We start from the raw sequence: 24,201 nt of genomic DNA on the forward strand, positions 1-24,201 counted from the left end.
GGCTCAGCAGACGGTATCACACAGGAGAGGATTAGATATACGGCTCAGCAGACGGTATCACACAGGAGAGGATTAGATATACGGCTCAGCAGACGGTATCACATAGGATAGGATTAGATACACGGCTCAGCAGACAGTATCACATAGGATAGGATTAGATACACGGCTCAGCAGACAGTATCACACAGGATAGGATTAGATACACGGCTCAGCAGACAGTATCACACAGGATAGGATTAGATACACAGCTCAGCAGACAGTATCACACAGGGTAGGATTAGATACACGGCTCAGCAGACAGTATCACACAGGATAGGATTAGATACACAGCTCAGCAGACGGTATCACACAGGAGAGGATTAGATACATGGCTCAGCAGACGGTATCACACAGGCTAGGATTAGATATACGGCTCAGCAGACGGTATCACACGGGCTAGGATTAGATATACGGCTCAGCAGACGGTATCACACAGGAGAGGATTAGATATACGGCTCAGCAGACAGTATCACACAGGAGAGGATTAGATACACAGCTCAGCAGACAGTATCACACAGGATAGGATTAGATACACGGCTCAGCAGACAGTATCACACAGGAGAGGATTAGATATACGGCTCAGCAGACGGTATCACACAGGATAGGATTAGATACACGGCTCAGCAGACAGTATCACACAGGATAGGATTAGATACACGGCTCAGCAGACGGTATCACACAGGAGAGGATTAGATATACGGCTCAGCAGACGGTATCACACAGGCTAGGATTAGATATACGGCTCAGCAGACGGTATCACACAGGAGAGGATTAGATATACGGCTCAGCAGACGGTATCACACAGGAGAGGATTAGATACACGGCTCAGCAGACAGTATCACACAGGATAGGATTAGATACATGGCTCAGCAGACGGTATCACACAGGATAGGATTAGATACACGGCTCAGCAGACGGTATCACACAGGAGAGGATTAGATATACGGCTCAGCAGACGGTATCACACAGGCTAGGATTAGATATACGGCTCAGCAGACGGTATCACACAGGATAGGATTAGATACACGGCTCAGCAGACGGTATCACACAGGAGAGGATTAGATACACAGCTCAGCAGACAGTATCACACAGGATAGGATTAGATACAGGGCTCAGCAGACAGTATCACACAGGAGAGGATTAGATATACGGCTCAGCAGACGGTATCACACAGGCTAGGATTAGATACACGGCTCAGCAGACAGTATCACACAGGATAGGATTAGATACACGGCTCAGCAGACAGTATCACACAGGATAGGATTAGATACACGGCTCAGGAGACGGTATCACACAGGAGAGGATTAGATATACGGCTCAGCAGACAGTATCACACATAATAGGATTAGATATATATATACTTCTGCTCTCAGCACAGTGTTTGTTACAGTGTGTCAGCGAGTCCAGGGTAGATGGGGATGGCTTCAGCTCACATGTCTGTCTGCACTGATACACTGTAACGCTTCTTATCTAGTGAGCAGGACGTTTCCCTTCACTGACCAGTGGAAAGCTGTAGGCTTTTCCATGTTGCTTCTGGCTGATAACAGAGACTAATAGCTTCACTGTCCAGGAGAATGCCCCGCGGCTGCGGTCTGGATGTCCTCACAGCGGATTTAGGCCACGGCCCCACTATCAGTGTTCGGTCAGTATTCGGTCAGTATTTGTTCTCAGGAGTGAGTGATAAATGCAGGATTGGTGACTTGTTTCTATTAGACCTTTTCTCTGATTGTTCCTCACCTGGTTTTATCTCCCACTCCTGAGAAAAAATACTGACCGAATACTGATAGTGGGGCCGTGGCCTTATTGTGACATCTGGACGCGGTGAGGACATTGTCCTCCAGATATAATTAACTTTTCAGAATTTACACTACGAGCAAGAAAAGACGAGAAATATCCTCCTCCTCCTCCGGGGAGAAGAAGCAGAGCCGTTCATTATAGGTTTCCATGGAGACAGGAAATTATAAATGACAGAAGTTTACACTTTGTCGCTTCCACCGGCGCCGTCCAAACCCTAAGTAAATGGTCAGAGCGGGCGATCAGCGCTGGTGGAAGACCATGGACGGGGTCCGGAGGAAATGAGTGGAGTAACGTGGTCTGTATCAGCAGAGCGGAGTCACTGTCTGTATCAGGGGTGGTCGCACATGATCAGTGTCACCCCAATCACTGTGTATATCGGGGGTGGTCGCACATGCTCAGTGTCACCCCAATCACTGTCTATATCGGGGGTGGTCGCACATGCTCAGTGTCAATCCAATCACTGTCTATATCAGGGGTGGTCGCACATGCTCAGTGTCACCCCAATCACTGTGTATATCAGTGGTGGTCGCACATGCTCAGTGTCACCCCAATCACTGTGTATATCAGGGGTGGTCGCACATGCTCAGTGTCACCCCAATCACTGTCTATATCGGGGGTGGTCGCACATGCTCAGTGTCACCCCAATCACTGTCTATATCGGGGGTGGTCGCACATGCTCAGTGTCACCCCAATCACTGTCTATATCAGGGGTGGTCACACATGCTCAGTGTCACCCCAATCACTGTCTATATCGGGGGTGGTCGCACATGCTCAGTGTCACCCCAATCACTGTCTATATCGGGGGTGGTCGCACATGCTCAGTGTCACCCCAATCACTGTCTATATCAGGGGTGGTCGCACATGCTCAGTGTCACCCCAATCACTGTGTATATCAGGGGTGGTCACACATGCTCAGTGTCACCCCAATCACTGTGTATATCAGGGGTGGTCACACATGCTCAGTGTCACCCCAATCACTGTCTATATCGGGTGTGGTCGCACATGCTCAGTGTCACCCCAATCACTGTGTATATCAGGGGTGGTCGCACATGCTCAGTGTCACCCCAATCACTGTCTATATCAGGGGTGGTCGCACATGCTCAGTGTCACCCCAATCACTGTGTATATCAGGGGTGGTCGCACATGCTCAGTGTCACCCCAATCACTGTCTATATCAGGGGTGGTCGCACATGCTCAGTGTCACCCCAATCACTGTCTGTATCAGTAGTGGTCGCACATGCTCAGTATCGCCCATTCACTGTCTGTATCGGGGGTGGTCGCACAAGCTCAGTGTCACCCCAATCACTGTGTATATCGGGAGTTGTCGCACATGCTCAGTATCGCCCCAATCACTGTCTATATCGGGTGTGGTCGCACAAGCTCAGTGTCACCCCAATCACTGTCTATATCGGGTGTGGTCGCACATGCTCAGTGTCGCCCCAATCACTGTCTATATTGGGGGTGGTCGCACATGCTCAGTGTCACCCCAATCACTGTGTATATCTGTGGTGGTCGCACATGCTCAGTGTCGCCCCAATCACTGTCTATATCGGGTGTGGTCGCACATGCTCAGTGTCACCCCAATCACTGTCTATATCGGGTGTGGTCGCACATGCTCAGTGTCACCCCAATCACTGTGTATATCAGTGGTGGTCGCACATGCTCAGTGTCGCCCCAATCACTGTCTATATTGGGGGTGGTCGCACATGCTCAGTGTCACCCCAATCACTGTGTATATCAGTGGTGGTCACACATGCTCAGTGTCGCCCCAATCACTGTCTATATCGGGGGTGGTCGCACATGCTCAGTATCGCCCCAATCACTGTCTGTATCAGTGGTGGTCGCACATGCTCAGTATCGCCCCATTCACTGTCTGCATCAGTGGTGGTCGCACATGCTCAGTGTCACCCCAATCACTGTGTATATCAGTGGTGGTCGCACATGCTCAGTGTCACCCCAATCACTGTGTATATCAGTGGTGGTCGCACATGCTCAGTGTCACCCCAATCACTGTCTATATCGGGTGTGGTCGCACATGCTCAGTAACCCCTTTAAGCTTTTGCATGATCCCTTTAATGATCGCCTTAAAATGTTTTGGAAGAGCTGGATAAACCATACGTCCCGTATATGTGGCCTTCTGGCCGACCCCTCCAGTATTATCTGAGCGCCTCGTACAGGATGACACTAACACAGCAGCGGTGGCGTTACAATGTCACCTACGCGGATGGCCGAGTTGTTGTCATCGATCAGTGTGTCGGACACTTCCAGCTGCGCCTCTTCAACCACTTTCTGGAGAACCATCCGAAACGTCCCGATAAGTCTGAAATAAAATAAAAAAGTTCATTACCGTGGATAAATCACGCGGTCACCCAGCTTTACGGTGATCCTGAATAACAATGTTGTATCGCTGCAGTCAGTCCTTACTTCCCTGCTGTGTGTCAGTCTTCACTGCACCTCTACCATTCTATTCATAAAATAATCAAGCTATGGCTATAAAGATGTGGTAGGCTGACCGGAAGAGTTGTCATAGGTACTAAACAGGAAAAGGACTATATTGGCATGATAGGATGCCACCTCTGGTGTCGGCCATATTGCCTGTGGCGGCTCTACAGGGTGTAATATCCTGCGGAGCGCGAGTACGAGGTGTGTGAATTATTGAGGCTCCGGCCGGATCGAGTGATTTCTGCTGAGACCTTTCCTCCTCCTCCTCCTCTTCCTCCTCCTCCTCCTCCTCCTCCTCATCCTCATCATCATACATTATTTATCCGCATCTCGCTCCGTCTGTGACTTCAGGACATTTATAATTCACATCTCCTGCACCCGAGACAGAAGAACTCAGGCTGGAGATGAAGGGGTTAAGGCGATGGGAACCGAGATGGTGCGAGATCAGTGTCCAAAAGAATCATACCGAACAGTGTACTGGAGCGAAGTGCCCCCATAACAGCGACATCACAGTGCCCCCATAACAGCGACATCACAGTGCCCCCGTGATAACAGTGACGTGGTCAGTCTCCTCTGGTCCGGGGTCCGGTTCTCCCAGTGATCAGTTATGAGGTGACGGCATCTCCGTTATTCATCTCCGGCCTCCGTTATTCATCTCCGGCCTCCATTATTCATCTTCGGCCTCCGTTATTCATTTCCGGCCTCCGTTATTCATCTCCGGCCTCCATTATTCATCTCCGACCTCCGTTATTCATCTCCGGCCTCCGTTATTCATCTCCGACCTCCGTTATTCATCTCCGACCTCCGTTATTCATCTCCGGCCTCCGTTATTCATCTCCAGCCTCCGTTATTCATCTCCGACCTCCGTTATTCATCTTCGGCCTCCGTTATTCATCTCCGGCCTCCATTATTCATCTCCGGCCTCCGTTATTCATTTCCGGCCTCCGTTATTCATCTCCGGCCTCCATTATTCATCTCCGACCTCCGTTATTCATCTCCGGCCTCCGTTATTCATCTCCGACCTCCGTTATTCATCTCCGGCCTCCGTTATTCATCTCCGACCTCCGTTATTCATCTCCAGCCTCCGTTATTCATCTCCGACCTCCGTTATTCATCTTCGGCCTCCGTTATTCATCTTCGGCCTCCGTTATTCATTTCCGGCCTCCGTTATTCATCTCCGGCCTCCATTATTCATCTCCGACCTCCGTTATTCATCTCCGGCCTCCGTTATTCATCTCCGACCTCCGTTATTCATCTCCGACCTCCGTTATTCATCTCCGACCTCCGTTATTCATCTCCGGCCTCCGTTATTTATCTCCAACCTCCGTTATTCATCTCCAGCCTCCGTTATTCATCTTCGGCCTCCGTTATTCATCTCCGGCCTCCGTTATTCATCTCCGGCCTCCGTTATTCGCTCTCTCTGTTTGGTGAGGCCGGTTATATTTCTGATACTGGACGACTTCTTCTTCTTTAGTTCGGTCCTTTTTCCTTGTGGAAAACAGGCAATGCTTCATGGGAAACAAGTATGCAAATGAGCTTTCCTGCAGAAGGAAGAAATCTGCCTCTTTAGTGCCACCTGCTGGCAGTTACTATTCAATGCACTGTCCGACCTACAGTATGTGCACACCGTGTGTTTTTTATGCGTTTTCGCAGCGGTATTTTCCACGCGGAAATGCACCCAAAACGCCAGATAATCGAATGACAATCCTGAAGTGCTGTGCACATGATCAGGAGTTTGGGATTACGGCAGACAGGTGAGGGATATGGTTGTTTATTTTTGGTTTCTTCCAGGAGATGAGGGCTTCGGGGATTGGGGGTTAGGTGAGTATACGGTGTTTTTTATTTTTAAATAAATTATTAAAACAGTATGGATTTTTTTTTAAATAAAATACTTTATTCTGGCGGTGTCTTTATTGAAAAAAAGTCAAAAGCCTTACTGCGGGGTTAGTAATGGGGGTGTCTTATAGACATCTCTCCATTACTAACCTGGGCTTCATGTCAGCTGTTAATTCAAGGCTGACATCAACCCCAACCTTATTACCCCACTCGCCGCCGCTACACAGCAATGGGAAGAGCGAGGCTAAGCGCCAGATTAGAGTGGGGCTGCTATGAGCTGATATTATTAGCCTCGGAGGGGGCCAGGATCCATGGCCTCTTCCCTGGCTATTAATATCAGCTTGCAGCTGTCTGTTCTGCCTTTTCTGGTTAGTTCTTATAGGGGGACCCTACGTCAATTTTTTTTCTGGGTTCCCCCTGTAATCTAGCCAGTAAAGGCTAACCAAGCAGCTGTGGGCTGTTATTACTAGCCAGGGAGCATTTGTGGCTAATGGCCCCTTCCCCGGCTATTAATATCAGCTCCCAGCGATCAGCTTTCCCTCTGCTGATTATGAAAATGACACGGGAGCCCACGCCATTTTTTTTAATATTAGGCTATGTGCCCACGATTCGGCCAAGCAGTGCTTTGGATGCAGCATATTTTTGCTGCGTCCAAAACACTGCATTCTATTGAACGCAGGTAAATCCGCATGTGTTCACTGAACCATGCGTATTTACCGCATTCAATACATTCTAGTGGTTAAACTTCTGTTGTGGAGACTAGCGACTCAGCAAGAGAATTTGACATGTTGCGGTTCTGAAAGACGCAGCCTCAGATGCACGCATAGTTGTCATGGGATTTCTAGAAATCCCATTCACTATGCTGTAACATCTGGATGCTACGGGTTTGATGCTGCATAAACACGCAGCGTCAAACCTGCAGCGGCTCCTGATTGTGGCCATGTACCCAAACTCACCCGCAGCATGTCAATTTCTGTAGTGGACAAGCAAGTCTCCGCTGCAGATTTTGACCGATTGAAGTGTCATTATATGCGGTGGATCCGCATGTATTGACAACAAAAGTGCGGCATTACACTGTGTTCCAAATTATTATGCAAAAAGTGTTTAGGAGTGATAAGGGAAGAATTTGTTTGTTTGTCAGTTAAACTCATTGATGGTGATGTGTGTCAGGGCTCTTTATATCACTGTAAGCAATTGCAGACACCTGTGCTAATTAGTTTGGCAGGTGTGTCCAATGAAAGGCAAGACTACTTAAGAAGGCTCTCTCACATTATTAAGCAGCCTACATTTTCTGCCAAAATGGGAAAGAAAAAGGATGTGTCGGCTGCTGAGAAGCAACAAATTGTGGAGTGTTTAGGTCAAGGCATGACTACAATCAACATTGTGCGATGATCAGGATGAAGTGTCTTGGCAATCAAGAAGTATGTAGCTGATTCACAGTACACACGTGTGCGTGCTGATAAGGGCAAATTGAGGACTCTTTCCTACAGGCAATTACGTCAGGTTAAAAGAGCAGCGGCAAAAAAGCCTTGTCATAGCAGCAGACAAGTTTTTGAAGCTGCTGGTGCCTCCAACGTCCCCCGAACAACAAGATGCAGGGTCCTTAAGAGGTTTGCAGCTGTGCGTACGCCATCCTGTCGACCTCCTCTATCCACTTCACACAAGCAGAAACGGCTCCAGTGGGCCAAACATTACATGAAGACTGACTTCAAAACTGTTTTGTTCACGGATGAGTGCCGTGCAGCGCTCGATGGTCCAGATGGATGGAGTGGAGGATGGCTGGTTGATGGACACCCCACGCAAACACGGCTACAGCGCCAACAAGGAGGAGGTGGAGTAATGTTTTGGGCTGGAATCATGGGGAGAGAGATTGTCGGCCCCTTTAGGATCCCTGAAGGGGTAAAGATGAACTCCATAATGTATGTTGAGTTTCTCAAACAGCACTTCCTTCCATGGTTCAAGAAGAAGAACCGTGTATTTCACAGCAAGATCATTTTCATGCATGATAATGCACCATCTCATGCTGCACATAAAACATCTGCATCTCTGGCTGATATGGGCATAAAAGGGGACAAACTTATGGTGTGACCCCCATGCTCCCCTGACCTCTACCCCATTCAGAACCTTTGGAGCATCATTAAAAGGAGTGTCTATGATGGCGGGAGGCAGTTCACATCTAAGCAACAGCTCTGGGAGGGTATTCTGTCCTCATGCAAAACAATTGAAGCAGAAACCATCCAAAACCTGACAAATTCAATGGACGAGAGAGTTCAGAAGCTCCTTTCGAACAAGGGGTCCTATGTGAAAATGTAACATCACCTAGAATAAAGTTTTGAGTTGAAAACTGTTTGATTTCAGTGTGTAATAACCTGCTAATGCTTATAATTTCACAAATGACCATTTTTTTGTTCTTTATTAAAATGAGAAGGTTGAAAACTCTGCTGTGCATAATAATTTGGAACATGCATTTTGAGTGCAGTTTGAGTTTTTTATTTTTTTAAAACTATCCTCTTATCATAGGCAGTTTATACAAAAACCTTTCAATTGTACTCGAATAGTTATTTGACTGGAAAATTACAATGACTGCAATTCATATAGGAAATTTGGGAAAATCTGAGAAAATATTATTTGCATAATAATTTGGAACACAGTGTAGAACACAGCATTTTGGACACCGCTAAAATACGCTGTGTCCAAAGTGCTGCTGGTTGCTGATCGTGGGGATGTAGCGCCTAAGCAAACAACTGTGCATTGTTAATAATAGCCAGGAACCATGTCTGCCTAATGGCACCTTCCTAGGCTAATAAGCTCTCAGCTGCCCCAAAAATTACATGAATGGTAATGCTAATGAGATTGGGTTTATGGGATTAGTTGACACCTAGCCCTTTTGTTTAGTGATGACAAGGTGTCAATCAGACCCTTTCATTACTAAACCTAAGTAAAGAGTAAAAATAAACACACAGACACAGTGTAAACACTCTATTTGAAATGCAACAGACACATTCTTTAATCACTTAAATTAACCAATATACTCACCCCAGGTCTGACGGTTATCCAAGGGTAAAAGCAATGGCACATTTCTTTTTCAAATATCTTTATTTAGCTCCAAAAAGCATTCATTGATGTACAAAAATGCATCAAAATTGTGGCAAAACGCGCGTTTTTTCTGCAGCATTTTTCCTGCCAAGAGATGCAGAAACCTTAAGGAATTTTCTGCATTCAAATCCTGAACGTGTGCACATAGCAATCCGTGTGTTGTCCTCCGCCATACTTTACACAGCAGCACTGCACTGTAGAGTGCAGGCAGACACATACACAGGCTCGGCGGAGGGAGCGAAACCACGGAGGAGGCTGCACTCACCTGTTAGTGAAGACTTTGCTGTAGTTAAACACTTGTATTTCCAGCATCTCGTTCCCATCAATGTTACTGGCGATCGGCCAGCGGAAAGTCTGGAAGAAGAGGGGAGAGGGGCGCGGTGTTACTCAGGGGGTCCCAGATCCACTACACAGATTACAGATGAAATATTTATATACCAATAAAATGTGGGACCCTGGGAAACAAGCAATGTCTACCCCCGCCCCCCTCCTGCAAAAAAGTATTTCTAGACAGATTTTATTATTTCTGTCCACGAAAAACTGCGGTATAATGCCGAGATATAAACCCGACATACCACTGCCGTATAATGCCGAGATATACACCCGACATACCGCTGCCGTATAATGCCGAGATATACACCCGACATACCACTGCCGTATAATGCCGAGATATACACCCGACATACCGCTGCCGTATAATGCCGAGATATAAACCCGACAGACCACTGCCGTATAATGCCGAGATATACACCCGACATACCACTGCCGTATAATGCCGAGATATACACCCGACATACCACTGTCGTATAATGCCGAGATATGAACCCGACATACCGCTGCCGTATAATGCCGACATATACACCCGACATACCACTGCCGTATAATGCCGACATATACACCCGACATACCACTGCCATATAATGCCGAGATATACACCCGACATACCACTGCCGTATAATGCCGAGATATACACCCGATATACCACTGCCGTATAATGCCGAGATATAAACCCGACATACCGCTGCCGTATAATGCCGACATATACACCCGACATACCACTGCCGTATAATGCCGACATATACACCCGACATACCACTGCCGTATAATGCCGAGATATAAACCCGACATACCACTGCCGTATAATGCCGAGATATACACCCGACATACCACCGCCATATAATGCCGAGATATACACCCGACATACCACCGCCATATAATGCCGAGATATACACCCGACATACCGCTGCTGTATAATGCCGACATATACACCCGACATACCGCTGCCGTATAATGCCGACATATACACCCGACATACCACTGCCATATAATGCCGACATACCGCTGTCGTATAATGCCGACATATACACCCGACATACCACTGCCGTATAATGCCGACATATACACCCGACATACCACTGCCGTATAATGCCGACATATACACCCGACATACCACTGCCGTATAATGCCGAGATATACACCCGACATACCGCTGCTGTATAATGCTGACATATACACCCGACATACCGCTGCCGTATAATGCCGACATATACACCCGACATACCACTGCCGTATAATGCCGAGATATAAACCCGACATACCGCTGCCGTATAATGCCGACATATACACCCGACATACCGCTGCCGCATAATGCCAACATATACACCCGACAGACCACTGCCGTATAATGCCAACATATACACCCGACAGACCACTGCCGTATAATGTCGACATATACACCCGACATACCGCTGCCGCATAATGTCGACATATACACCCGACATACCACTGCCGTATAATGTCGACATATACACCCGACATACCGCTGCCGTATAATGCTGACATATACACCCGACATACCGCTGCCGTATAATGCCAACATATACACCCGACAGACCACTGCCGTATAATGTCGAAATATACACCCGACATACCGCTGCCGTATAATGCCGACATATACACCCGACATACCGCTGCCGTATAATGCCGACATATACACCCGACAGACCACTGCCGTATAATGTCGACATATACACCCGACACACCGCTGCCGTATGATGCTGACATATACACCCGACATACTGCTGCCGTATAATGCCAACATATACACCCGACAGACCACTGCCGTATAATGTCGAAATATACACCCGACATACCGCTGCCGTATAATGCCGACATATACACCCGACATACCGCTGCCGTATAATGCCGACATATAAACCCGACAGACCACTGCCGTATAATGCCGACATATACACCGGACACACCGCTGCCGTATGATGCTGACATATACACCTGACATACCGCTGCCGCATAATGCCGACATATACACCTGACATACCGCTGCCGTATAATGCCGACATATACACCTGACATACCGCTGCCATATAATGCCGACATATACACCCGACAGACCACTGCCGTATAATGCCGACATATACACCCGACAGACCACTGCCGTATAATGTCTACATATACACCCGACACACCGCTGCCGTATGATGCTGACATATACACCCGACATACTGCTGCCGTATAATGCCGACATATACACCTGACATACCGCTGCCGCATAATGCCGACATATACACCTGACATACCGCTGCCGTATAATGCCGACATATACACCTGACATACCGCTGCCGTATAATGCCGACATATACACCCGACATACCGCTGCCGTATAATTCCGACATATACACCCGACATACCGCTGCCGTATAATGCCGACATATACACCCGACATACCACTGCCATATAATGCCGAGATATACACCCGACATACCACTGCCGTATAATGCCTAGATATACACCCGACATACCACTGCCGTATAATGCCGAGATATAAACCCGACATACCGCTGCCGTATAATGCCGACATATACACCCGACATACCACTGCCGTATAATGCCGAGATATACACCCGACATACCACCGCCGTATAATGCCGACATATACACCCGACATACCACTGCCGTATAATGCCGAGATATACACCCGACATACCGCTGCTGTATAATGCTGACATATACACCCGACATACCGCTGCCGTATAATGCCGACATATACACCCGACATACCACTGCCGTATAATGCCGAGATATAAACCCGACATACCGCTGCCGTATAATGCCGACATATACACCCGACATACCGCTGCCGTATAATGTCGACATATACACCCGACATACCACTGCCGTATAATGCCGAGATATAAACCCGACATACCGCTGCCGTATAATGCCGACATATACACCCGACATACCGCTGCCGTATAATGTCGACATATACACCCGACAGACCACTGCCGTATAATGCCAACATATACACCCGACAGACCACTGCCGTATAATGTCGACATATACACCCGACATACCGCTGCCGCATAATGTCGACATATACACCCGACATACCACTGCCGTATAATGCCGACATATACACCCGACATACCGCTGCCGTATAATGCCAACATATACACCCGACAGACCACTGCCGTATAATGTCGACATATACACCCGACATACCGCTGCCGTATAATGCCGACATATACACCCGACATACCGCTGCCGTATAATGCCGACATATACACCCGACAGACCACTGCCGTATAATGTCGACATATACACCCGACATACCGCTGCCGTATAATGCCGACATATACACCCGACATACCGCTGCCGTATGATGCTGACATATACACCCGACATACTGCTGCCGTATAATGCCGACATATACACCTGACATACCGCTGCCGCATAATGCCGACATATACACCTGACATACCGCTGCCGTATAATGCCGACATATACACCTGACATACCGCTGCCGTATAATGCCGACATATACACCCGACAGACCACTGCCGTATAATGCCGACATATACACCCGACAGACCACTGCCGTATAATGTCTACATATACACCCGACACACCGCTGCCGTATGATGCTGACATATACACCCGACATACTGCTGCCGTATAATGCCGACATATACACCTGACATACCGCTGCCGCATAATGCCGACATATACACCTGACATACCGCTGCCGTATAATGCCGACATATACACCTGACATACCGCTGCCGTATAATGCCGACATATACACCCGACATACCGCTGCCGTATAATGCCGACATATACACCCGACATACCGCTGCCGTATAATGCCGACATATACACCCGACATACCACTGCCATATAATGCCGACATACCGCTGTCGTATAATGCTGACATATACACCCGACATACCGCTGCCGTATAATGCCGACATATACACCCGACATACCGCTGCCATATAATGCCGACATATACACCCGACATACTACTGCCGTATAATGCCGACATATACACCCGACATACCGCTGCCGTATAATGCCGACATATACACCCGACATACCACTGCCATATAATGCCGACATACCGCTGTCGTATAATGCCGACATATACTGTATACACCTGACATACCACTGCCGTATAATGCCGACATATACACCCGACATACCGCTGCCGTATAATGCCGACATATACACCCGACATACCACTGCCATATAATGCCGACATACCGCTGTCGTATAATGCCGACATATACACCCGACATACCACTGCCGTATAATGCCGACATATACACCCGACATACCACTGCCATATAATGCCGAGATATACACCTGACATACCACTGCCGTATAATGCCGACATATACACCCGACATACCACTGCCGTATAATGCCGACATATACACCCGACATACCACTGCCGTATAATGCCGAGATATAAACCCGACATACCGCTGCCGTATAATGCCGACATATACACCCGACATACCGCTGCCGTATAATGTCGACATATACACCCGACAGACCACTGCCGTATAATGTCGACATATACACCCGACATACCGCTGCCGCATAATGTCGACATATACACCCGACATACCACTGCCGTATAATGTCGACATATACACCCGACATACCGCTGCCGTATAATGCTGACATATACACCCGACATACCGCTGCCGTATAATGCCAACATATACACCCGACAGACCACTGCCGTATAATGTCGACATATACACCCGACATACCGCTGCCGTATAATGCCGACATATACACCCGACATACCGCTGCCGTATAATGCCGACATATACACCCGACAGACCACTGCCGTATAATGTCGACATATACACCCGACATACCGCTGCCGTATAATGCCGACATATACACCCGACATACCGCTGCCGTATGATGCTGACATATACACCCGACATACTGCTGCCGTATAATGCCGACATATACACCTGACATACCGCTGCCGCATAATGCCGACATATACACCTGACATACCGCTGCCGTATAATGCCGACATATACACCTGACATACCGCTGCCGTATAATGCCGACATATACACCCGACAGACCACTGCCGTATAATGCTGACATATACACCCGACAGACCACTGCCGTATAATGTCTACATATACACCCGACACACCGCTGCCGTATGATGCTGACATATACACCCGACATACTGCTGCCGTATAATGCCGACATATACACCTGACATACCGCTGCCGCATAATGCCGACATATACACCTGACATACCGCTGCCGTATAATGCCGACATATACACCTGACATACCGCTGCCGTATAATGCCGACATATACACCCGACATACCGCTGCCGTATAATGCCGACATATACACCCGACATACCGCTGCCGTATAATGCCGACATATACACCCGACATACCACTGCCATATAATGCCGACATACCGCTGTCGTATAATGCTGACATATACACCCGACATACCGCTGCCGTATAATGCCGACATATACACCCGACATACCGCTGCCGTATAATGCCGACATATACACCCGACATACTACTGCCGTATAATGCCGACATATACACCCGACATACCGCTGCCGTATAATGCCGACATATACACCCGACATACCACTGCCATATAATGCCGACATACCGCTGTCGTATAATGCCGACATATACTGTATACACCTGACATACCACTGCCGTATAATGCCGACATATACACCCGACATACCGCTGCCGTATAATGCCGACATATACACCCGACATACCACTGCCATATAATGCCGACATACCGCTGTCGTATAATGCCGACATATACACCCGACATACCACTGCCGTATAATGCCGACATATACACCCGACATAACACTGCCATATAATGCCGAGATATACACCTGACATACCACTGCCGTATAATGCCGACATATACACCCGACATACCACTGCCGTATAATGCCGACATATACACCCGACATACCGCTGCCGTATAATGCCGACATATACACCTGACATACCGCTGCCGTATAATGCCGAGATATACACCCAACATATCACTGCCATATAATGCTGACATATACACCCGACATACCACTGCCGTATAATGTCAACATATACACCCGACATACCGCTGCCGTATAATGCCGACATATACACCCGACATACCACTGCCGTACAATGCCGACATATACACACGACATACCGCTGCCGCATAATGCCGACATATACACCCGACATACCGCTGCCGTATAATGCCGACATATACACCCGACATACCACTGCCGTATAATGCCGAGATATACACCCGACATACCACTGCCGTTTAATGCCGACATATACACCCGACATACCGCTGCCGTATAATGCCGACATATACACCCGACATACCACTGCCGTATAATGCTGACATATACACCCGACATACCACTGCCTTATAATGCCGACATATACACCAGACATACCACTGCCGTATAATGCCGACATATACACACGACATACCGCTGCCGCATAATGCCGACATATACACCCGACATACCGCTGCCGTATAATGCCGACATATACACCCGACATACCACTGCCGTATAATGCCGAGATATACACCCGACATACCACTGCCGTATAATGCCGACATATACACCCGACATACCGCTGCCGTATAATGCCGACATATACACCCGACATACCACTGCCATATAATGCCGACATACCGCTGTCGTATAATGCTGACATATACACCCGACATACCGCTGCCTTATAATGCCGACATATACACCCGACATACCGCTGCCGTATAATGCCGACATATACACCCGACATACCACTGCCATATAATGCCGACATACCGCTGTCGTATAATGCTGACATATACACCTGACATACCGCTGCCGTATAATGCCGACATATACACTCGACATACCGCTGCCGCATAATGCCGACATATACACCAGACATACCACTGCCGTATAATGCCGACATATACACACGACATACCGCTGCCGCATAATGCCGACATATACACCCGACATACCGCTGCCGTATAATGCCGACATATACACCCGACATACCACTGCCGTATAATGCCGAGATATACACCCGACATACCACTGCCGTATAATGCCGACATATACACCCGACATACCGCTGCCGTATAATGCCGACATATACACCCGACATACCACTGCCATATAATGCCGACATACCGCTGTCGTATAATGCTGACATATACACCCGACATACCGCTGCCGTATAATGCCGACATATACACCCGACATACCGCTGCCGTATAATGCCGACATATACACCCGACATACCACTGCCATATAATGCCGACATACCGCTGTCGTATAATGCTGACATATACACCTGACATACCGCTGCCGTATAATGCCGACATATACACTCGACATACCGCTGCCGCATAATGCCGACATATACACCCGACATACCGCTGCCGTATAATGCCGACATATACACCCGACATACCACTGCCGTATAATGCCGACATATACACCCGACATACCGCTGCCGCATAATGCCGACATATACACCCGACATACCGCTGCCGTATAATGCCGACATATACACCCGACATACCGCTGCCGTATAATGCCGACATATACACCCGACATACTACTGCCATATAATGCCGACATATACACCTGACATACCACTGCCGTATAATGCCGACATATACACCTGACATACCGCTGCCGTATAATGCCGACATATACACCCGACATACCGCTGCTGTATAATGCCAACATATACACCCGACATACCACTGCCGTATAATGCCGACATATACACCCGACATACCACTGCCGTATAATGCCGACATATACACCCGACATACCACTGCCGTATAATGCCGACATACCGCTGTCGTATAATGCTGACATATACACCCGACATACCGCCGCCGTATAATGCCGACATATACACCCGACATACCGCTGCCGTATAATGCCAACATATACACCCGACATACCACTGCCGTATAATGCCGACATATACACCCGACATACCACTGCCGTATAATGCCGACATATACACCCGACATACCACTGCCATATAATGCCGACATACCGCTGTCGTATAATGCTGACATATACACCCGACATACCGCTGCCGTATAATGCCGACATATACACTCGACATACCGCTGCCGCATAATGCCGACATATACACCCGACATACCGCTGCCGTATAATGACGACATATACACTCGACATACCGCTGCCGTATAATGCCGACATATACACCCGACATACCGCTGCCGTATAATGCCGACATATACACCCAACATACTACTGCCGTATAATGCCGACATATACACTCGACATACCGCTGTCGCATAATGCCGACATATACACCCGACATACCACTGCCGCATAATGCCGAGATATACACCCGACATACCACTGCCATATAATGCCGACATATACACCCGATATACCGCTGCCGTATAATGCCGACATATACACCCGACATACCACTGCCGTATAATGCTGACATATACACCCGACATACTACTGCCGTATAATGCCGAGATATACACCCGACATACTACTGCCATATTGTAGAAAAGTTTCAAAAGTCATTTCCACATGGCGCTGATAAATAGGTTCTACATAAAAATATCCTTCCCTCATTATTCTGCCATATTGTTCCCACACCGCCCATTTGTTTAGTTCAGACATAACACGGCCATGTTTCACTCACAATGTGGTCCTATAATTCCCACATAATACTGCCCAATAGTTCCCATGTATTATTTGCAAATAGATCCCACACAAAACTGCCATAATATACTGCACATATTTCCATGTAGTTTTCACATAATACTGCAATGTAGTTCCCGCATAAAGAGCTCCATTATAATACTGTCATATAGTTCTTACATAATACTGCCATATGGTTCCCACATATTATTGCTGTATATTTCCCACAAAGCAGTGTCACATAGTTCCTATATACACTAATGTGCATCCAGTCGTCCTGTCCCTGCAGCTGAAAAACACCCCCATAGCATGATGCTGCCACCACCATGTTTCACTGTTGGGATTGTATTGGGCAGGTGATGAGCAGTGCCTGGTTTTCTCCACACATACCGCTTAGAATTATCACCAAAAAGTTTTATCTTCATCTCATCAGACCAGAGAATCTTATTTCTCATAGTCTGGGAGTCCTTCATGTGTTTTTGAGCAAACTATGCGTGTTAGAACCCTCCTGTTTGTTTTTTCTATCTTGTGTTTTGTGGTCACATGACCATCTGCCTTTATATTCCAGCTCCGCCCTTCTGGCTGTGCTGGACTTCAGTGTTTGACTGTTTCTCTAGCCAGGTGCTTCTGTGCCTTTCTCTTTCAAGTTCGCTTGGTCTTTCTGGGACCTCTAGTACTTTTTGTCAGTTTGTCTTTTTGTGTTCTGCAACAACTTCTCTGTTTAGGAGGTGTCCCATTTTTGTCCCAGTCCTTAGTTCTTTTAGGGACCCCTCCCTTAATTCTATAGGTCTTCGTTCAGACTAGCCGAGGACTAAGGCGGGTCTGTTCACTAGGAACAGTCAGCCCGCTACATCGCAGGGATTCAGCTTAGTCTTACTGTAGGGACAGCTTTCCCCTATCTTTCCTTAGTACATGTTGCAGATCATAACAATGAGGGCTTTCATATGTCTTGCACTGAGGAGAGTCTTCTGTCTGGTCACTCTGCCATAAAGGCCTGACTGGTGGAGGGCTGCAGTGATAGTTGACTTTGTGGAACTTTCTCTCATCTCCCTACTGCATCTCTGGAGCTCAGCCACAGTGATCTTAGGGTTCTTCTTTACCTCTCTCACCAAGGCTCTTCTCCCACGATTGCTCAGTTTGGCTGGACGGCCAGGTCTAAGAAGACTTCTGGTGGTCCCAAACTTCTTCCATTTAAGGATTATGGAGGCCACTGTGCTCTTAGGAACCTTGAGTAATGCAGAAATTCTTTTGTAACCTTGGCCAGATCCGTGCCTTGCCACAGTTCTGTCTCTGAGCTCCTTGGGCAGATCCTTTGAGCTCATGATTCTCATTTGGTCTGACATGCACTGTGAGCTGTGAGGTCTTATATAGACAGGTGTGTGTGTGTCACCCTGGCCTGGATGCCACAAAATGTATTAAATCTGAGAGCAGGGGGGAGGTTCTCTAGTCAGGGGAACATTAGCATGCAGCACCTCCTGTCTCAGGCCAGTAGGGGGAGCAGGCTGCCCCTATAAAAGCTGGTGCTGGGGGCAGGGTTAGGGAGAACTTGATGGCCTGTCTCAGCATTGAGACGTGTCCCAGAGCAGAGAGGGACAGACAGTTGCACTGCACCTAAGAGGAAGTGTGGCAGGAGGAGAGCCACCAGCCAGAGACAAGAGGCGAAGAGAGCCTGTCTTGGCAGATAACGGACTTAATTTACCAGACTTTGGTGTCTGAGGCTGGAAGGATTCCACATCCCCCAGCAGAGAACCAGTCCGCAAGGGACTGTATATTCCTTGGCCTAAGAAGCCTGGAGGCCCTGCCACAACCGAAGGGACCAGTAAAGCCGTACAAGGCTGGGAGCAGAAAGGAACCCACGTCGCAGGCCATACAGGCGAGAAAGCACGGAAAGCTCGGAAACGTGGGCTGTTACCCTATCAGGAGGAGATAGCCAGAAGGAGCGCAGAAAGCACGGTAGGCCTACACCCTCACCCTGACCAGGGCCAATCTCCCCGTTGCTCTCAGACATCCAGGTCCCCTCCTAGCTGGGACTGTTTGTGGGTCAATTTACCTGTTCTAGTAAAGACCCTGGACTGCAACCTGTTGTCTGCGTGCTCCTTGCTCCTCCAGCACTATCAGCACTGGGACTCTCACCACCATCACTCTCACCATCCACTACACTGCCCTGGGGCCGCACTCATCCCGTGGGGAGTCACACCATCCCAGCTGCATACATCATCAGCCCCAGCGGTCTGCGTGCAGCGGCAGTTCCTAATGACCGCAAATCCACGGGTGGTGTAGTCGGACATAATCAACAGCACATAACGGACTACCACTGGCCTGACCACCCTGAGCCACGGAACCGGGTTGCCACTACTACTCCCATCGTTCCCCTACTGCCCGGATCCGAGTGCCCCACGGCCCAGAGGGCGAGTCATGTGCCTTTCCAAATCAAGTCCTATCATTGTAATTAAACACAGCTGGACTCCAATGAAGGAGCAGAACCATCTCAAGGAGGATCACAAGGAAATGGACAGCATGTGACTTTCTCTTTTAATAAATTTGCAAAAATTTCTACATTTCTGTTTTGTCTCAGTCAGGATGGGGCACAGAGTGGACTTTACTGAGGAAAAAATGAACTTTTTAGAATTTACCAAATGGCTGCAATGAAAGAAAGAGTGAAAAATGTAAAAGGGGTCTGAATACTTTCCGTACCCAGTGTAGTTCAAACATAATACTGCCATATAGCTCCCATATAACCCTGCAAATTAGGTTCCATATAACACTTCCATGTAGTTCCTATATAATACTGTCATGTTTTCCACATAACGCTGCCATATAGCTCACACATGACACTCTCATATAGTTCTCATATAACACGGCCACATCAATCCCATATAACACTGCCATACAGTTCTCATACATATGTATATATTCTGCCATATAGTTCCTATATAACACTGTAACATAATTTACAATAATACCGCCATACACCACTACTTATCCCTGTGTTCCTTTGCTCTTGAGGCAGAACTGGAGTCGGCTAATTCCTTGATAATCCGGCAGGTAAGAATAATGAGTGCCGGATTATACGAGTGCTGGATTATATGAGTGCCGGATTATACGAGTGCTGGATTATATGAGTGCTGGATTATATGAGTGCCGGATTATACGAGTGCTGGATTATACGAGTTCCGGATTATATGAGTGCCGAATTATGCGAGTTCCGGATTATATGAGTTCCGGATTATACGAGCACCGGATTATACGAGTTCCGGATTATACGAGTGCCGGATTATGCGAGTTCCGGATTATACGAGTTCCGGATTATACGAGTGCCGGATTATACGAGTTCCGGATTATACGAGTTCCGGATTATACGAGTGTCGGATTATACGAGTGCTGGATTATACGAGTGCCGGATTATACGAGTGCTGGATTATACGAGTGCCGGATTATACGAGTGCCGGATTATACGAGTTCCGGATTATACGAGTTCCGGATTATACGAGTGCCGGATTATACGAGTGCCGGATTATACGAGTTCCGGATTATACGAGTGTCGGATTATACGAGTTCCGGATTATACGAGTTTTGGATTATACGAGTTCCGGATTATACGAGTGCCGGATTATATGAGTGCCAGATTAAAGGGTCACAGTTATAAATTAAAATCCATTTAATTCAGTTTCGCTACAAGAAATTTTCCAATCTATCAGATACAGTAAAAAGACTTAAAGGGGTCCTCATTATCACAAGTCCCGCCTCTTACCAATCCCTCCCACCATGACCACACCCTCTTTTGGGATAAGCCCCGCCCTGCCTGATGTAGATTCTGTGTTTTCCTGTTGATTGCTCGCGGTTAGTCACAGTTCACACTGACCAAGGTCGTCCTGTGACTCAGAGCGCGGAGCGGACAAGGTCGCATTCTCCACACTCTCATCTCATTAGATCTGGAGCCGTCCGCAGGAGGAGTGACATTTATTGTCCTTGTCCAGCACCGAGAGGGTTTCTGATTCTTAAAGGGATCCTCCGTCATCTATTGCTAAATGAACTGAGCCAACTCTTTATGTTTGCAGACGTTATACTATGTGATCTAGGACTGGCAGTTCTTACCACTGGCCCACCAGGGACTATGTGGAGGCATGTATCTAGGCACTGTGCAGTGGTGCTGGAAAGTTTGTGAACCCTTCATAGTTCTCCATAAATTTGCCCCTAATAATACATTAGTCCTAAAAGAACCAAATCAAATAATTGACTCAAAATATCAGACTTTGTTGTTTTTTAATGAGGAAAATGATCCAATATCACATGTCTGTGAGTGGTAAAAGTATGTGACCCTTTTAGGATTAGCAAAGAGACTGGTGTTTACAATCAATGGGATGACAATCAGGTGAGAATGGGCGACCTGTTTTATTAAAAGACCAAAGTTTGATATCTGTGGATGTGCATCATGGCTCAAACAATGGACATTTCTGACGACCTCCGAAGAAGAGATGTTGATGCCCATCGGGCCAGAAATTGTTACAAAACCATCTCTGAAAGAGTTTGGACTCAAGTTGAAGACCATTATTACCCTCCCCAGGAGCGGGTGACCAATCATGATCACTCCAAGAGTAAGGTGTATAATAATGCGTGAGGACACAAAGGAACCCAAGGTCACCTCTAAGCAACTAAAGGCCTTTCTCACATTCACATTAGCTGATGTTAATGTTTGTCTGAATTCTACCAGAAAATCTTTACGGAAAATGTCCGGACGTCGGTCTATCCATGAGCTGAATTTCAGGAGAACGTGCGTCCTGCGGCAAGACAACACCACAAAGCCACAAGGAGAAGTTCGGGAACGGCCGAGTCACAGTCTTGATCTTAATCCTATGGACATGTTGTGGAAGGAGCTGACGGGAGCAGTTCATGGGGGGGAAAACCACCAACCTCACAGAGAAGCTGTTTTGTAGTGAGAAATGGGCTAAAATTCCTCCATCCGATGTGCAGGAATAATCCGCAATTATCGGGAACAGTTATTGCTGCAGAAGGTCACACCGAATACTAAGAGCAAAGGGTTCACATACTTCTGCCACTCACAGACATGTCATATTGGATCATTTTCCTCATGAAACAAAAAATGGCAAAGTTTGCCTCATTTGTTTAATTTGTTTTTTTTAATCTCCTTTTAGGACTTTTTTTTGTAGTTTTAGGTCAAATTTATGCAGAAATATTGAAAATTCTGCAGGGTTCACAAACTTTCAAGCAGCAATGTATGTACTAGTGATCCTTGGGAACCCTGAATAAACTAAGGACTACAGTCACATCTAGGATTTGTACATGACATTAATAAATGTAAAGCTTTGCTACATTGTACCCAGTAGATCCAAGTGCGAAGAAGGGGGAAAGCATCCAAGTCCTGAGGGAGGGCAGATCACATTAGGAGGGACACACACACACCAGCAGACCAAGACTAGGAGACGTATCTCATATCTCCCAACCTCAAGTGGCTGGTGTTTATACAAATGTTGCAACAAGTTTTTGGGGAGGAATTGTAAATGTTCTTGGGAGAGAATCTGAAATTGGGGTGTAAATATTGGAATGTAACTATAAATAAGAGTTCTAAGCCATCGACATTTTCATAAACACCAACCACCTTAGGTTGGGATATATGAGATACATCTCCTAGTCTTGGTCTTCTCTTGAAGGTGTGTGTGTCCCTCCTAATGTGATCTGCCCTCCCTGAGGACTTGGAGACTTGGATGCTTTCCTCCTCTCCGCATTTCTTAATTCTCACCCTTGATTTACTTCTAGGGCTGCAAAAACTAAATTAAATTTTTTGCAAAAATGCAGATTTCTGGGACTGCAAAGATTAAATAAACCTGAAATGGAGAAGATAAAATAACGAGTTGTTGGTGCGGCTTGGAGGGTTTACGACTAATGACGGCAGAATCCCGGGAGCTTCAGACACAATACAGCCCCA

At 47.3% G+C, this 24,201-nt stretch overlaps 1 protein-coding gene across 15 annotated transcripts in view; it reads right to left on the bottom strand.

Moving 5' to 3' along the window:
* The window catches only part of OTOF (otoferlin), a 628,499-nt gene that overhangs the window by 351,628 nt on the left and 252,670 nt on the right, over positions 1-24,201 (bottom strand). For 14 of the 15 annotated variants that reach the window (XM_073673817.1, XM_073673815.1, XM_073673810.1 and 11 more), the window contains exons 3-4: positions 9,476-9,564; positions 4,057-4,156 (exon numbers count right to left, since the gene is read on the bottom strand). In XM_073673817.1, the coding sequence (XP_073529918.1) occupies positions 4,057-4,156; positions 9,476-9,564 (189 nt within the window). Of the gene's footprint in view, positions 1-4,056; positions 4,157-4,260; positions 4,492-9,475; positions 9,565-24,201 lie in introns of those variants that run through there. The other variant, XM_073673821.1, reaches the window with a different exon arrangement.

This window comes from Phyllobates terribilis, unplaced genomic scaffold, assembly GCF_046119375.1.
Source record: "Phyllobates terribilis strain yellow unplaced genomic scaffold, ASM4611937v1 Scaffold_3__8_contigs__length_932513732, whole genome shotgun sequence".
Taxonomy (NCBI): Eukaryota; Metazoa; Chordata; class Amphibia; order Anura; family Dendrobatidae; genus Phyllobates; species Phyllobates terribilis.